Here is a 17874-nt window from a genome sequence, read left to right as displayed (position 1 = left end):
AAGCTTCATAAAATTCATTTTTAAATATCTTATGCAAATATAAAAACATAAAGCAGTCATTTCATGGCTAAAAGCTATTTCTGCCTCTTCATCTTTTCCAACATGTTTCCATACACATACAACCTGTAATACAGACAGATGCACAGTTGATGCAAATGAAAATAACATTTTTTAGTCAACATTGTAACTGCTGAATTGATATACTTAAGTGCTTTAATGATAGGAATAAACAGTTTGATTGTACTGTTTTAATTAAGTTTGTTTGAAAATATGTTTTAGAAATTAAAAAATATGAACAATAGAAGTGAGTACACATTTATTTGGTGCAGGACAGACTTTCCTATGATGTAATCACACATTTTACAAAAGTGTGATATTTCGTGCATGGAAAGAAGACTTTTGTCCTGTCTGTGACATTTATAAGAATCACTTTACAATGCAGACAACTGAAAGGAAAAGTCATAGGAAGTTGAACACGTTAAATTCAAATAGCGTTATCCAAAAAGTCTCAAAGAGAATTTATAACAATTAGAAAAATCAAAGAAGGGTTTAAAGGAACTAGCCCCAATAGAAGAAATTATTGCTCTGAGAAGATATTTGGCAATAAAATATAGAACAAAAACTCTCAAAACCAAAACCCTTCAAATGGAATGAAAATATACTTATTAAAATTGTCCTTATGAGATTGTGTGAGATATGAACAAAAGAACTCCATTATTTAATACCAGATACATCACAAGAATCTTAGGCTAGGAACTCGGATCTTATTTTAAATACATTTCTTTAAAAAATTTGAAAATCCTCTACAAGTTGTAAGCCTCAATATTTTTCTAGATGTTTCAACTCAGAGATCTCTCTTCAATAAAGAACTTACCCCCGAAATGGAATTATTTAGAAGCATAAACCCAGTTTTTTCTCACATGAAATTATTCTATTGGAACAAAACACCCATGTTTCAAGTAGAGAAATACGAAGAAGAAAATTAAAAAATAAACTAGTTAAGGGAATCCTGAAAACCAGGAACACTCTGCCAATTGCCACGACGAATTAAAATAGCCGATGCCCATCAGTGTCTTTAACAGAAATAAAATTAGGCGCATCATGAAATGTCACCATACCTGCGTGCACTATATAACGAATACGGCACACACGCTGTAAAATCTTCACTCTCAGAAATAAAGCACACTTCATTTAACTGCTGCAAAACACTGCTGCAGAGAACCCCAGTACATTTTTTTCAGGCAACTGATCCAGCTTTCCACCAGCCCTGTGACCTTTGAACTCCCTTCTGCCCCCTCCTCTCGCTTCTGCAGTCAAAGCCTCCGAGCTGGTCTCATTTGCATAAGGCTCAGGCAGTCCTCCAGCAGCTGAAACGGAATGCTGGGTAAGGAATTGTGGAACTGCGGTTCTGCCAAGCTACCTGAATCACGGGAGAGCAGGAATACGCGATGGGCAGTGGGCACGGGTTTTACTGGGCTGTCAGCATCACATTTCCCCGTGTCTATTAATGGATAAACGATTTTAACGCTTTGTTTTAGACTCCTATTCTCACTGCTTACTCCCTCCCCACCAAGAGAAGCTGTCAGCAGCGACTATGGTAACCAAGGAAACCCAAATAGTCAAATGCTTCATTTAAATATGTGTGGAAGGCCAATTTTAAATTTTCATTAACTTCCCTTGTTTTTGAAACACAGCTTTTTTAAAAATTCAAATATATATTGCACGTATAAGCAGGCACATGGGGTATTTCTTTTTGTTGCTGTGGTTTAAACAGCATCTTACAGGCATAAATTTATATTAGTCACTACACAAATACATGAGGTCACTATAGTAATTCTGTAAAATGTTAAATGTGCCCAAGTGTCTTAGAGACTATCATCCTAAGTGGTGTCCAAAAATTAATTGTAAAGAATTTAGGTCCCAGGATGCCTTTAAAACAATACAGCAGTCAAAATGTAGAGCAAAGTTAAACTATGTATTTAAAAACCTAAAGATTCATATAGCAGCAATGCTTGTCTGTCTTTTGCAAAGATATTCGGTGTTGTGCTATTATTTGCTAGTTATTTCTTCCCTTATTTTGCTACACACAACAATCTCTCTATTTGAAACATAAACTTCTCTATTGCTCATAAATGCAAGAAGTGGTTATTTTCTACATAGAAAAGGTCATGTGTGTGCATATTTTGTAAATACACATAAAGACACATAATCTTTCTAAATGGTAAACCAATGAAAATATGCATCATCAAATAATCTCTTCTCTTAAAAATTAAGCAAATTTGTTTTTCTCTAAATATCAATGAATAATATTTATAAAATAAAAGGTTTTGTGCAATAATCTTTTCCATTTGTCAAAAGAAATATAACATGAAAAATTAAAAGCACACAAGAAATAAATACAGATATGTATTACTAAAGTATAAAATACATTGTTTTAATAGTGTTATTTACATTTCAAAATTTCCTTGTTTTTAAATTTTTTAATTCAAATAATTAAATATTCCAAACCTTCCTTTTGCAGTATACTAACACACATCAACAAATTTTGAATGATATATTATCTAATTTATAAGACACGTAAACTATTGCAATACAGATTGTTTTAACACTGGAAAAATAATTTTGAAGCTTTTTATGTGAGATATTTGTTAGTAGCATTCTCTTTTACATTATTTCTGCATACATAGGAGATTAAAAATTATTGGATGAATTTATTTCTTACCCATAAATTTTTAAAATAGACTAAATAACTTTTCAGTTTAACATAATGCTATCAATATTTCTCTGCCACATCTGACTACATCGACAATTTAATCGCATTGGGTCAATTCAAGTGCATCCTTAATATTATACACTACAAATATCTTGCAAAGTTTTTGTTTAAGGCAAAACACACCAGCCCATTCTAATTTAAATCCAGTCAAACACAAGGAAGTGTTGGAGTAATTTATAAAATCACCAACCTGTTCAAATAGCTGTAGTCTTAGTCCTTGCACTCTTTATTCATTAGGATCCAAAATAAATGATCATTTTATAATATGTGTCAGCATCACCGAAGACACAGTTCTTCCTGGTTCAGAGGAATCTTCTTAAATTTCACAGCCCTGTGTTTTATTGCTTGTACCATATGCTTTATTGTTCAGCAACAAGAGCTTCACTCTGCACAAAGACTCATTACCTACTGCTTGCTGCACGGCATCAGCCTCACTGAGGCTGCCTATATGTGATCACATGGAGTTTTGTCTGAGAGAGCCAGGCGTGCCACTGACTTCACTGTGTCTATGGATATTTTTATCATCTGAGGTCTACTAGGAGGAAGGAATAACAGATAAGGAAGCTGCTCTAAGTCATTAATGCAGCACAACTTATGGAAATCCCTTCACAAGATTTTTTTTTATTATAGAAAGTGTTTGAGCAAGCTCCAAAAGAAGTTAACTAGATTTTATTTTAATAAGAGGCTGAATAATAATTTAAGGAAGGAGAACTTGCAAAAAGCCATTTCCTATCTCATATTTTCTGAAAGTACTTTTGTACGAATGTTATTAAAGAGCCTTGCGCTACTGAATGATTTGGCAATATGTTTTAACCATTAGATTGCTGGCATTTCTTTTTCTTGGTGTTTTGTTGTTGTAAAAAGATAATTGCTGTTTCCTTCAAAATATCCTCAATTAAAATCTCAATCACTAAAAGATACTATATGTGAATAAAAATAGATATACTAATTACTTTTGATAAAGTAGATGAGAGGGTGAATCTTTTTTATTAATGTATATAAATGAAGTAGATGATTAATTTATCTTTTCAAAAGATGACACATTCCTAGAACAGCTGACTTAAAGGAACAATGCAGATTTCAATTTAAGTTCTAAAGGACATATGGTTTTTATTAATTTTTAAGACTGCAGTAACTTATTTTAGACAGCTTACCTCAATAAAGCATATGATTTACCTTATCTGATTTCAATGTTAACAAGTAGTTTCAGGGAAAACTATTCAACATTTACAGGAATTTTCCACCACACAAATATTACATTCATATATATACAAATATGTGTGTGTATGTGTGTGTAGTCAGATTGTCTTTCTAAAAATATTTTTTAAATATACAAAATTATTTCTCAAAAACTGAAAATGGAATTTGGATTTCCAAATACAGAACTATTTAGTTATTGGAACTTATTTTTAAAAATCGATTTCTTATCTCTTTAATGACTGTCTAAATTAAAATGATGTTTGAAAGCTTGTTACTTTTAAGTCTCAGTGAAAATCTTATGACAAATACATGCGAAGTGCCACAAAGAGCAAACACAGAAGGAAAAGTCAGAAGCACTATAAATACAGATGAGAAAATAAATTTTCTGAATAGTTAGATATATAGTAACTTAATGGCACTTATAAATAATTCAGTAATTAAAAAGTGAATATACATATATATGTATATTTGCTTAATCCTTCCATTAATAAGAAATTCTTTTGGGGCAAAAAATATTATAACTCAAAATTTTTTGTGTGACAACTGAAAGTTTTAAAAATAATTTAAAACCAGAATAGGTAAGTATGGTTAAGTAGCTTAGCTTTTAAATACAATGAGTTAATACCTTTCTTTATAATATTATTTGTAGGGTTAGCATTGATCTAGAATGTTTATGACTTAAATAAATGTTTATGACTTAAATAAATACCTTTTGATGGGTTTTTCCTAACGTTGAAAGAAATATTCAGATATGTTTTAGATACCACCATTTTAATGCATTTGTCCCAAAATGTTCATGTTCATTTTTAGCACAGCATTAGAGCTATGCTAAAGCTGCAAAACTTTGGGGCATTAAAAGAAAAGGGCTTATAGTATACTTCTGGGTTCTTAAGATATGTACATCCTAGTTAATATATTTGATCATGTCACCCACGCTAATGTACAAGGAAGTAAACAAAAGGCAGCCATTTTTTTTTTTTTTACTGCATCACTTCAAAAACAGTGAAATAAAAAGGTTGCCCAATGGAAGGAAAGAATTAGCAGAAAACTAAGTTACTTGCAAGTTTTTAGAAAGTGAGAGTGGGAGAACAAGAGTTGGGAAATTGGAAAAAAATCCACATATATGTGAAATTTGTGTGTATATATGCAAAGGTATAATTTAACAATAAGAAAGAACTATAAATAAATATAAGGAATATGAAAATAGCTAGCAATTAAAACAAATTACCAGTAAAATTGTGAGTCTCCAATGGGAAGTCTATAGTGTATGGTATTAAATATAAGAACTTGACAATTTATTCACGTTGAAAAAGATATTTAAAGGTGGATATCAGAAATAGAAAGAGATAGAATGAATCATGGGGTGGTAATAATCTCTCCAGGTCGGCTATTGTCATAGATGACCTTGGTGAGTTATTCCAGCATCTTATGCCTTAGTTTTCAAGTCTGCACACCAGGAACAGAAAAGTCTTTGGAAAGTATGTCATGGAAACCTATAGCAATAATTTGTACTTCAGTTCTTTAAATTGGCTTTAACCAAGTATTGTCAACTAATATTAATAAAATGGAAAGATATGATATAAAATCTAATGATTGCTTAAAAGAATTTTTAAGTAAATTATTCTAACAACACAGACAAACAAGTATAATAAGTAGATAGGACTTTTGGAAGTAAGAGGTGATTTTTTTTTCTAATACATGCAGAAAAAATAGAACTAAATTTAAGAAGTACTATAATTTGAAATCTCATAAAATTGCCTTAGGATAAAAACCAATTACAAAATATGCCCATCCTTCTAATCAAAACTCTGGAATCAGTGAGATGGCAAGAGGATAGCCCCAGAGATTCTCAAATTACACAATGAACAATGGTGGCTCTGCTTATAAAACAATTTTATGGGCCAAGAATTTTTTAAATATGAAATTAACAAAGAAACACAAGATCATAGCTTTAAGAAGCAAATTCCGTCCAAGATTAAAAGGATGTTTTAATTTACTTTGGCAAATTAAAACCTGTGAATTGAAAAAAAAATATGTCAACTCTTACAATTGACTCTTTATTGCTTGTTTTTTCTCTAAACACAAATAGGCCTCATAGAATTCTTTTATTTACTCCCCTTTACTACAAAATAACCAAACCTTATCTGAAGTAATCCAAAATATTTGCTATCCAGTTCTTGCAGTAATTTAGACATGAACTTATGCTAACTGGATGATCTCTTGAACATTCTACTGCATGAAGAAAGATTTACTAACACCATCACCTGTGTTTCCTGGAACCATATTAACTGGTATGTATACCACTTGCTACTATTAGATTCTCCCTTGATGAGGCTGGATTTTCTTGCTATATTTTCTTCTCCTTCACAACACATTCAGAGAAGTCAATAAATTGGCTACGTCAACCTCAAAATCAAGGACTAATTCAACTCAATTTAACAAACATTTATTGAGAAGATACCATGTACCAAGCTCTGAGACAGTTGCTAGGGATATAAAAATGAAATATACACTGTTCTCAAGAAGATCATTGTCTCTTTAGCTTAAAATTAAAAAAATGTGCTAAGCATGTTATGTGAAAGTGTTAAATGGTACTTTTTCAAAAGTTTGCATATTTTATTGAGTGAATATGTATTTTATGTATACATTTATTTATTTTCAATATATCTGCTAAAATCAGAAAAATTATTTTTGTAATTAAAAATAATTTATCAAATGTCAAATTGTAATTTATCCTGTTACTTTTGGATATTATAATTAAGAAGAGACAAAACTTATCTTAATAATAAGATATTTTAAATAAAATAAAAATAATGGCTACAAATTCTTTGCAATTCTTTCCGAGTCTAATTTCCTCCACCTTTATTCTTAGTTGGTCTGAGTGATTTGCTTAACCAGTAGAGGCTGCAGCAGTGATGCTCTGGAAAGTCCAAGTCTAGGTCCTAATAAACCCTGTGGCTTCCACTTGAGCCTCTTGAAACACTCTGTCCAAGAACTCTGAGCTGCCATGTAAGAGGATTCACTGCTTTGAGGCTGTCATGCTGGAGAAATCACATATAGGCATTCTGGGAGAAAAGGGAGTTCGTAGTAGTAAGTGGTACTTTGGGAAAAGCCCAGAAACAAAGGCAAGAGCTTTACTAACTATAATAAGAGGGACTTTGAAGAGACTTGGGTGACAGGAGATTTAGGCATGTATTGGGACTTTGAAGGAGGATGTCTGGTGCTCTCTCTTAGATCCTTCTGAAGCTGAGGGTGAGAAGATGTTTGCAATATGCAGGACATTGTAAAGTCACCAGGGGATAAGATAAGAGGTATGGGCAAAGTAATGAGTAAAGAAGACAATTTTGGCAGTTGAGGAGAGGCTAGCCTGGTGGAGCGCTGGGGCGGCAGCTGGGATCTGATGAAGAATCAGGGAGAAACAATGGGGGCATGAAATAAAGGCGGTGACAGAGGAAGGAGAAGAAAGGAATCCATCAGAAAGAATGATGAAATATTTAAAATTGTTTACATAAACTGGTCTCTGATCTTACTGATAGCCTTAAAAGTCAATGGTTCAATGATTAAGCTGCCAATTAGATCCAAAAGAGCCTTAATTAAACTAGTTTTGTTACATAGATTCAGTAATTTCACAGGTATATTTATTTGTATTTGCCTTCGTTGGTTAAACTTTCCAGCATTGTGAAAAAGTATTAGTATCAAACATTGTTAATGTTATGTTTGGGAGGCTGAGAGTAACTGTAAAACAGCAGGACCTCCCTTAAATAAAGTACGCAGTGGACAGTGTTTATATTTTTTTCTTGTGTCTGATTTCCAATTTAGGAAAAGAAATGTGTGGAAAAGACAAATGTGTTTTAGTTATGCAGAGATAAAAAACAGATAATTTTGGATAATGCAAACTAAGATTTACACACACACATGCATACACACACACGCCACCATTACCTATTGAAGTGAACAAGCCTACTGGAGTTTTATCCTTTCAGTTTTTCATTCTATTTGGATATTAGACTACCAAAGCAGCAGATGTTAGCTTAAGTGGCCAGTGAATGGCCATTCAGAATGTTGCAGGTTAAGTGGTAGGGATAGCTCTATAATTGCTGCTACTGCATCTACAATATGTACATAAATCATTTGAACATGGCTGTAAAGAAGTCTTTATAAAAAGTGACACAGAGAAGAAAGTATCCAGATTTTTTCCCCATCCTTAAGTCTCTATCATTACAAATGCATTAGAAAACAGCATTTATCGAGAGAAAAGAATAAATGAAGCAAACCTTCTCTCAGAGAACACGAAAGATACATTTATTTCTTAGTGACCATAAATGTTGACTGTAATGATTTCTTCTTATGCCGAATTAGATGTCTAACCTGTGACAAAATAAAACATGGAGTAAAATAGCATATGCTAAAGTCAAATATGAACTGAGCAGGTTTAAAAAGAAACAGGACTGATGGATAAACCATCAGTCCTATTATTGGTTGCACCATAAGTAAAAGGGTTATGACACTGCTTTTGGGGTCAAGGCATAAGAAAAAGAGTTTTCTATATTTTATTTCACCAATACAAATCCACAAATACTTGGCTAATAGAATGAACATACGTTTATTTGTATCGCAGAGATATACAGAAACAACTTTGGCATATTATTCATCTGGGTTCATTTACTGATTTATGCATTAATTCATACATTTATCCATTTTACATTCACTGAGTTCTATACCCTTGGAACCAAGTTCATTGTTCTGATATGTTAGGGAGATGGCAATCTGCAAGCTAAGTGGCTCTCCATCTAGAGGCAGGCACAGATATAAAGAGATGTTACAGCATAATGAAACGAGTTCTATAATTGAAGAATATATAAGAATATACAGCCTGGGCAACGCAATGAGCCCCTGTCTCCACAAAAAAAAAATTTAAAAATTAGTTGGATGTGGTGGTGTGCACGATACTATCTAAAAATAGCTAATAGTTAGTTATCAAGAATTTACAAAATCCAAAGGGCTCTGCATGTATTAATTAACTTGTATAACCGTCACAACAAGCCTATGAGGTAGCTGCTTTTACTATCTCCATTTTACAGATGAAACCATTGAGGCGTCACGTGATAGAGACTGTAATCCAACCCAGCTACTGTGGTTTTAACCCATTACGGCTCTACTGTAACATCTTATCTAAGGTAGTCATGGTGGGCTTTGCAGCAGAGGTGACATGGGAAATAAATCCTCAGGAATGAGTAGGAGTTCTTTTATGGAAAATAAGGGTATTCTAGGCAGAAGGGCTAGAATGTACACAGATATTGAGGCATGACTAATGTATGTGTGAAGGAAACTAAAAATCACTCTGAAAATGCTAAGATTTTTTTATCTCGATAGGATTGTGCATTTGTAACGCTGGGATGTTTGAAACACATCTTAGAGTCTGTCTGTAGTCATACAAGGTATTTGACTGGTTTGATTATGACTGAGTTTTATTAAATAACTCAGGAGACTCTTAAAAGAATGAATTTGACAGAGGGTTTGGAAGACGGGAGATTCATAGATTTTGTCTACGAACCCAGATAGACAATTCTGTCTGTCACAGTTAACTTTTAAAAGCACAGAATTTCCCTCAGTGGCCCGATTAAAGGTTAAGAAAGAACAAAGAGTGCTTACTTTTGTTTACAATACAACTTCAAATCTTGAATACCATCAATTGAACTTAATTGTAATGCTCATGTAAGAAAACTATATAAAAGTATTCTGTGCAGATTAAAATCATGCTCCTGATCAGGAAATCCACCTCCATGCTTTCTATTAATCATACAACATGAATAAATACAAGAAATAAATTAGATTTCTCCTTTAGGCAAATGTTTTAATGAGCTTAATTCCATGGCTTGCTATTAATGCTAGTGGCTGGCTTCTTTGATATGAGGCATGCATTTTCTTTCTTGTTCATATAGTCAGCTTCCTATTTAGTATTCATTATTCATGTCTATTTTTATCAAAGAGCACTATTACATGAAACGATGATCCAAACATATTTGGCTCTGTTTTTTATTTATGGAAGGAAGGGAATTATACAGCCTTCTTACACTAGGGTATGATTGTTATATACACACGTTGTTATAGTACACATGTGTTCCTTCATATTAGAAGGTAGTGGCATTTAATTCTCATGGTCTTGCTAAAGGACAGATATTCTTTTCACACCTTTATTAGTTTAGAACATCAGCACTTCATTCAAGAAAAGCACTTAGCCTTGTAAACAAACTAGTAAAAACAAGTTATTTTGATAACAGTCTCAATAAACTCTACTTAGATATTCTAAGACTTTTTTATGTGAATAGCCAACTATGTGGTATTAAGAACAGAGAGAAATATAAACACATTTTATTGGAATATTATGGCCCCTGGTAACTTTAGCTGACAACCGTGGATACTACAGCAACCGCTACTCTTTGTAGGCCATAGCATGATTTGGATCTTTGCCTCTTTAATTACTGATGATTATCTAGGGAACATGCAATTATGATAGCTGAGACAAAATTGGGCTAACGTTATACTGCTACTGTTTCCCAGTCACTCACAGTGAGGTGCTTTAAAGTTGTCTCTATATATTCATTACATCATATTTATACAATATTTATTTGCCCTAGGAAGCCTATGGCTATATCACTCCAATTTACTGTATTCTATGGCCACTGTGGAACCAGGTAGCAACAAGAAGAATGCAGCTTTTAAATACAAAAAAATTTTAAGAAACCACATTTATAATATTAAAGCTTTAAATCACCCCAATATATTTAATAGATATTTATATATAGTAGGATATATACATATTTACTATACATAGTAGGATATCAGATAGCAATTAAAATCAGTCATTATGATTTTGTAAAAACAATAAGAATGTTTACAAAATAATAATTAGTGAAAAAATTGGCCAGAAATACAAACAAATACGATGACAACTAATAGGTATAGAAAAAGACTAGGGAGAAATATAAAAAATTTAAGGGATTGTGTGCTAGTATAAAACAAAATGCATACTGTGATCTCAGTGTTTTAAATATACATGAACATAAAATAATAGGAAAAATACAATCAAAATTATAAAATCTCTTAGAATTACAAAATAGGTCATTCTAATTTTCTACTTTGGCTTTTTCTATATTTTCCATCTTTCTGTTATTAATACAATGCCAAATTTAATATTAGAATTATTATTGTAATGGAATTAGTTGTATTAAAATTATTTTAATAAGAAGAAAAGCTTTTTTTTAAAGGAATAGTGTTTAAATAATTGCAACTGCTGTTATGTTTAAGCTTTTAGATATCAAGGAAATTGATCTTTGCTACCACTCTCCACCCATAGGCTGAATTTGAAACTTGATACCATACTAGGATCCCTAAATACTTGATTGCTTTGATTGATGAACAGATTTCTTCGAAAATTTTCTGTAAGAAATCACACACTATGCTGTTCTTCTAAATTTGCTTCCCAGGTACTGCAAGGGGGTTCACGTAACTATGTCCATTCTTTCCCTAGGTGGCGATAGACCAAAAGGGGTGATTAGAGGTGGCACATTTAGGTGTCAGGGAGTGACACCACAGAGCCAGCTGCCAAACCCTACATGATGATAAATTAGTTTACTTGTCTGGGGGGAGCGGGGGAGATTTTATTTTCATGAAAAATTACAAGGGCACTACAGGGATGTGGTACTTGTTTAAGTTGGAGGAAGATCTTCAGAAGCTACAAAAATTTGTAGCTGGGCATTATGTAGTTTCACATGAAATTTAACAGCAGAAACATCAGAGAAGGCCTGTGGCACATGTGTCTAATTGGAAAAATATTAGTGTCTTAATACTATGTCTCTGTTATGCTCAGAGGGTGCCTGGAAGACAAAAGTCCAGCAGCTGAACTCGTGCTTTCTTGCTATCCCAGAGAGACCTGGTGCTGAAGTTTTCTGAACCTAAGCATATTGTCACTGAATTTTGTTATGGTTATTAATTGTGATAAAAGAAAAACTTCAGCCAAATTAAATTTAAAGGAGTTTAATTGAGCAATGAACGATTCGCGAATTGGGCAGCCCCCAGAATCACAGCAAATTCACAGACTCCAGTGCAGCCACATGGTGGGATAAGAGTTATAGACAAAAAAAGGGAAATGAGGTACAGAAACAGCTGGGTTGGTTACAGGTTGGCGTTTACCTTATTTGAACACAGTTTGAACACTTAGCAGTCTGTTAGTGGTTGAAGTATGGCCACTGGGTTGCCCAAGACTCAGTTATCATTACAGGTGCATACTCCTAAGTCAGGTTTTCAATTTTGTCTGACTATTAAGCTAGGTTACAGTTCATCCACTCCTCCACCAGGATTCACATATAGAAGTATGGGGTCCTTCTCAGCCATATTTAGTTTGCTTTAACAAAAAGAGAACCAGTCATTACATAGTGTTTCCCAGGCAACAATTTGAGAGGTAGCTTTTAATTTGTATTGCCCAATAAATCTTTGGCTACAAATAGGAGAGTCTGGTATAGAAGCACATTTTCAGTCTATAGCACAGCAGTAATGTTAACATCATCCTCTGACTTCTCACACTGTCTTCTCTCCTTCAACAGGTTAACTCTCCACCCTCTTGAAGGCTCAGCTCTAAAGGGCCCCCTCTTTAGAGCTTCTTCCCATATCCTTTTACATGCAGTGAAAAAACTTGTCCCTTTCACTCTCTTTCGTATCTCTTTATTACTCTACTATAAATTTTATAACACTATGCCTTATTAATGTGTTTGTATTTCTAGAAAGATATTAATAAACTACAATCTCAAGAACAAAGGCCTTGTCTTATTTGTATTTATATCTTTAGAGTCCACCACAAACCTTTACCATGAGAAATGCTCAACACTATTGAAAAAGTTTTTGTGAAAGTGCTTTTAGAATATAGACATAAAGTGGACACAAGCTTTGAGACAGCTATCTTTAGAATGTGCTGGTAAGATTCAAATTGCTCAGAGGACAGAATTATTGTTTAACACTTACTTCCAGTTTGTGTTTTCCAAGCTTGTCTAAATGAACCAGATGAAAAGCTGGAGATACTGCATACACTTTTTCTTCCCCAACAACAGGGTTATGAGAATTGGATCAGACAAAATGTTTTGCAATTTTTCCCCAGTTGCAGCTGTTCCACAGCTGGTAACACATTTTCAGCCTTGTTAAAAATTTCTCCTACTGATAAAACTTCTTGGGCCCTTCTCTCAAGCACCAATCATCATTATCATCCCCATTGTCAATGACTTTTCTCCTTTCCCTCTTTTTCTTTCAAATGCAGAAGAGATGTGCTTCAACCTGTCTCCATGTCTGTCCAAGACCAGTTCTGTGATTTTGCACACAGTTATCTAATATAGTCTCTTTGGAGTCACAGGTAGATTTCTTTTAAAATAGGGACACTTGTACATCAGGGGGTGTTCGGGCTTCTCTAATGGCCCTTTGTAAATATTTTTACATTTTGGATCAACACATCAGCAAATACATAATACTACTTCTGTCAACTAAAGCTTTCTGTCCACTCATGGGCATGTGTTAAATAAAAATCGAAGTTAGAATAAAATGTTCATGTGTTAATATTACATATAAAAGGAATTTTCATGTATATTCATTCAGAATTAATTTCACTAGACTTTATTAGTATTTAACATAAGAAATACTTATTGAGACATTGATTAATAATGAGAATCCCTCCCTGCCCATCCCAGTTAAACCTACAACGAACAGACCAGAAAGAAAAAGGGCTTTCAAAATAGAAATTCCTTACTGGCTTTTTGCCTATCACAACTGTCTATTCTTTCCATTTAAGAGAAAGAACATACTGTGGGGTAGCAAATATTAAAATTTTAGCTTGTTGTGGAGAATTTCCTAAGACAAAAGAAATTACAATGTGGACTGTATTGCAGCAATTTTGTAAACATTGGCATTAAATTCACTGAAGAGGGAGTAAATGTAATATTTGCAGAGAGAATACAATCCAAATGAGCAGTCCATTTTGGATTCAGTGAATAAATTACCAACGTTAAAATGACTTTTTGTAGAATATCAAGAAACCAGAACAAACAGAAGAATCATTACTGAATTGAAAAAGTAAGAAATTACTCTTGAAGAAGAGAAAAAAAATCAACCATTCTCATTTTTTGAGCTCAATTTCATATGGTCTTTTAGGGGGTTCGTGTGTCCTAACTTGAATATATTCAACCTTTAAGGGACTCGAATTTTCTCCTGAGAAGTTTTAAACATTTGCTTTCATCTTTAGGTAGACATGAAAGGTAGAAGGACCACTTACTTGTAACTTTATCCAGCTTTACTGACGGCAAATGTAAGCCATAAAGATTTCAAGTGGCCACTTTCCTAGTTTAGACTAATGCTCTTTTCAACTCAAGTATTCTGACTTTTTATTATTTAACTGCAGAAAAATTTAAATTTTATTCAAAGGCAGAATTTGACAAGTAGTAGTCCTTACTAACTAATATAAGGAATTAAAGTACTTCCTTTCGTATGTAAGACAGATAGTATTTAAAGGCATGTTTTCTAGCCCTAAATCCACTATGCAAAAGTGGACAGCTATCACTAAATATAAAAGTAATAGCATTTTTTTGCTTCTCAAATGTAAGCTCCACTGAGCCAAATCACATCATGAACACTAGTGAAACAAACAGTTTAAAGCGATTAAAGACATACCACTAAAAGATTAGATCTGCAAGCCAAGTACATAAACGGAAAAAGTCTGGTTTACCATAAGGATCTGCATTTCACATCTGATCGAGCAGTTAACAAAATTATACATAGATATTTTGAGCTTTGCTTTTAGAGAGTACACCTGATTACTGAATTGCTTTGCTTCCTACCTAAAACAGAATGATTTGAATAACTCAAACTCCATTTGGTAGCAAATGCTACAAAACTGCAGTTATGCTTCCTATGGTTTAGGTGGACACTATCAGAGAAGATAGGATGGCTGTAGGGAATAGAGAGACTCACTCGGTGGGAACCAGATGGCTTAAGGGCAGAGAGAAAAGATAGTGTAAAGCTTGGGTTAGCTACAGAGTATCACGACAGAAGCGGATGCAGGAAAAGAGATAGATGAATAAGGATTGTTCATGATAGTTATGAAAGTTGTGGTTGAGGTGATTGCTAGCAAAAGGTAGTAACTACTCAATTCTCTTCTTACACAGGCTAGTGACATGGGTAATTTTCAAAATGGCTTTACAAAAGTCATTGAGCAATTTCTTCTGCTTCTAGGGATGGCTATATCTATTTACATTGATATTCCCATTCAATAAACATTTTTAGGAAAGAAGCTCATCATTCCACCATATAACAAGGGGAAAATTTCCAGGTAAAATAATAAGAACATTGTGAGCTCCCTAAGGAAAGCTATAGAACCTAATTGTAATCTTTGTCTTTGGATAAGGAGTACAAAATGATCTGTCAGTTTAAGAAAAATATTGGCTCATGTCTGTAATCCCAGCACTTTGGGAGGCCGAGGTGGGTGGATCACAAGGTCAGGAGATCGAGACCATCCTGGCTAACTTGGTGAAACCCTGTCTCTACTAAAAATGCAAAAAATTAGTCGGGCGTGGTGGCGGGTACCTGTAGTCCCAGCTACTCGGGAGGCTGAGACAGGAGAATGGCATGAACCCAGGAGACAGAGCTTGCAGTGAGCCGAGATCATGCCACTGCACTCCAGCCTGGGCGACAGAGCGAGACTCCGTCTCAAAAAAAAAAAAAAAAAGAAAGAAAAATATTACATTCAGAGTAATTTCATAATATGGGACAAATAGAATAGGAAGATACTTAAAGTGCACGATACATTTAATATTTGTTTTTATAGATCTGTTTTAATTGTACTATTTTACATTCTAATGTGTCAAAGCTAAATGGTGACAATAGAGCCGGATTTTCCTCATTAGTACCACTATTAGTTTCATTACACATCCCTTTTCTTTTACTTGTGAATGACTCTGGGACTCCTATAAAGTCTATTAATAAATTTTTTTTGTTCATTTTTTAAAAAATGTCAGTTTCCCAGCATTTATTTTGGTCTAGTGTATTTAAAGGTTTATCAGTTAGCAAGCTAAAAATTAAGATAGTAAAAAGCTTGTTCAACTGAAGTCCATATCCTATTTCACTTAGCCTTTATCTATGAGGAGTATTATACCATGTAGAACAAGTGATCTTAAAGGGGACACTTTTCAGCAGTAGAGATCAACAGTTGAGAGACCGTATTATTTGGATTTCTCACCTTCACAGACCAAGCTCTTTTTCTAGTACCAGAGAGATTTATTAACAAAAGTGGCAAAGTACCAAAGAACCAAAATTTTGAATAAAATGAAAATAGTCAGAAGAAATAAAAACTCCTATATTCCAATTTCTATATGATTAACAGGCAAACTAATTTGCTTTTTTTCTTCTTTGCATATTTCTCTCTCTCTCTCTCTCTCTCTCTCTCTCTCAGTAGTCTCTGACACATCACCTTATTGAAGCCTATGCTGCCCTCTAGTCTATGCTGTACCACAGATGATTTAGATGAGTTTGTAGATTTGGTTAGTTGGGAACTATACCACTGTCATCAGTCACATTAGAGTAGCCCTTTCAGCAATCTATGCCTATTGGAAGATTAATAATGAGAATAATCATGGCAAGATGAATGTCATTATAGGTCATCACGTGTACAGCTCCCTTTAGAGATGCAAAGATTGATTGTGGGAACTAAAGAACATTAGATAACTGAGTGCTGGCAAAATTAATTTTCCCATTCACTATAAATTGAGTAATAGGTAAAATCATTGACACTTTCACATGCATGCTGTTTACTTTAATTTTTTTAATTTGTAACTATTGTGGCTACATAGTAAACAAGAGGGATCTGGTGATTTGGCTAATCAGAGTAAATATGTGTATATTCATGTAAATGTGTGTGTGTGTCTTACAAACTCTTTTATTATCTTACTTGAACATTTTCCCCTTGTTTAATGGTGGAATGATGGATTTCTTTTCTACAAATGGTTTTTAAGTGGAAATAGCAATTTAAATGATACAGATATGGTCCTCCCAAAAGGCAGAGAAAATTGCTCACTAACTTATGTAAAACCTTTGAAAATATACATGCCACGATAAAAGGTAAACCTCAAGCTGGTCATGCGGACCGCTCTTGTGCTTTCAGATAACCCTTCATCAGCAATTATACATTTAAATTCTTTTAAGATCCAGGCTGGCAGTATATTTGTATGAGCAGGTATAAGACAGCAGCAACTGTGACAATGGCAGTGAATGAGTAGAGTATACCCAAGGACATTGATATTCAGACTCTTAAAATCCGCCATGCTGGCCAAATAAAATAACCAAGTGTTGCCATATTCTCTACTCTACAATAGTTGTTTTCCCCCCTTAATTTTTCAACTCTCCCTGTGGTCCTGATTTTCTTTTTACATTGTTAGTGGCTTTAAAAAAATCTGCATGAATACCTTCTCTTTGTATAGTGTTTATTCTCAAAATTCCCTTAGTAACTTATGGAACTATTCAGGTTGCAAAAAGGGAAAAATGGCCAACATTAATAAGAATATTAACTCTCTCTAACAATATTGACTCCATTTAGCAAAGTGAAAATTAAATAAGAAACCGGATTCCATTTTCTTCACACCTCTAAACATAACATCAAACTTTAATAAATGCAGGCTACATAGTAAGAGAATTAAATGCAAGCCCCTAAGGGCAGAGGTTTCTAGGAATGTGGTTATAATAGAGTTTCACCTGGGATTCAATTAAATATTTAGTGAGAATGGCTGAAAGGAAGGCACTGTGCTGAAAGCTGTGGGGGAGGCAGAGATGAATACAACACAGTTTTTGTCCTCTAAAATGTCATGATCAATGGC

The 17874-nt window shown here is 33.7% G+C and overlaps 1 protein-coding gene across 7 annotated transcripts in view; it reads right to left on the bottom strand.

Moving 5' to 3' along the window:
- Window positions 1-17874, bottom strand: part of CSRNP3 (cysteine and serine rich nuclear protein 3) — a 218758-nt gene that overhangs the window by 111085 nt on the left and 89799 nt on the right. Inside the window, exon 1 of one of the 7 annotated variants that reach the window (XM_063647604.1) lies at window positions 2964-3210. The exons of 4 other annotated variants lie outside the window; for them this stretch is intronic. Coding sequence is in view for 2 of the 3 variants with exons in the window: in XM_063647600.1 (XP_063503670.1) it covers window positions 1119-1191 (73 nt within the window). In the remaining variant the exon portion in view is untranslated. Of the gene's footprint in view, window positions 1-1118; window positions 1254-2963; window positions 3211-17874 lie in introns of those variants that run through there. 2 more of the 7 variants (XM_063647600.1, XM_054478802.2) reach the window with 2 other exon arrangements.

The sequence above is a fragment of the Pongo pygmaeus genome, chromosome 11 (genome assembly GCF_028885625.2).
Source record: "Pongo pygmaeus isolate AG05252 chromosome 11, NHGRI_mPonPyg2-v2.0_pri, whole genome shotgun sequence".
Lineage (NCBI taxonomy): Eukaryota > Metazoa > Chordata > Mammalia > Primates > Hominidae > Pongo > Pongo pygmaeus.
Note: the sequence above shows the minus strand (reverse complement) of the source record. Positions and strands in the feature narration are given on the sequence as shown.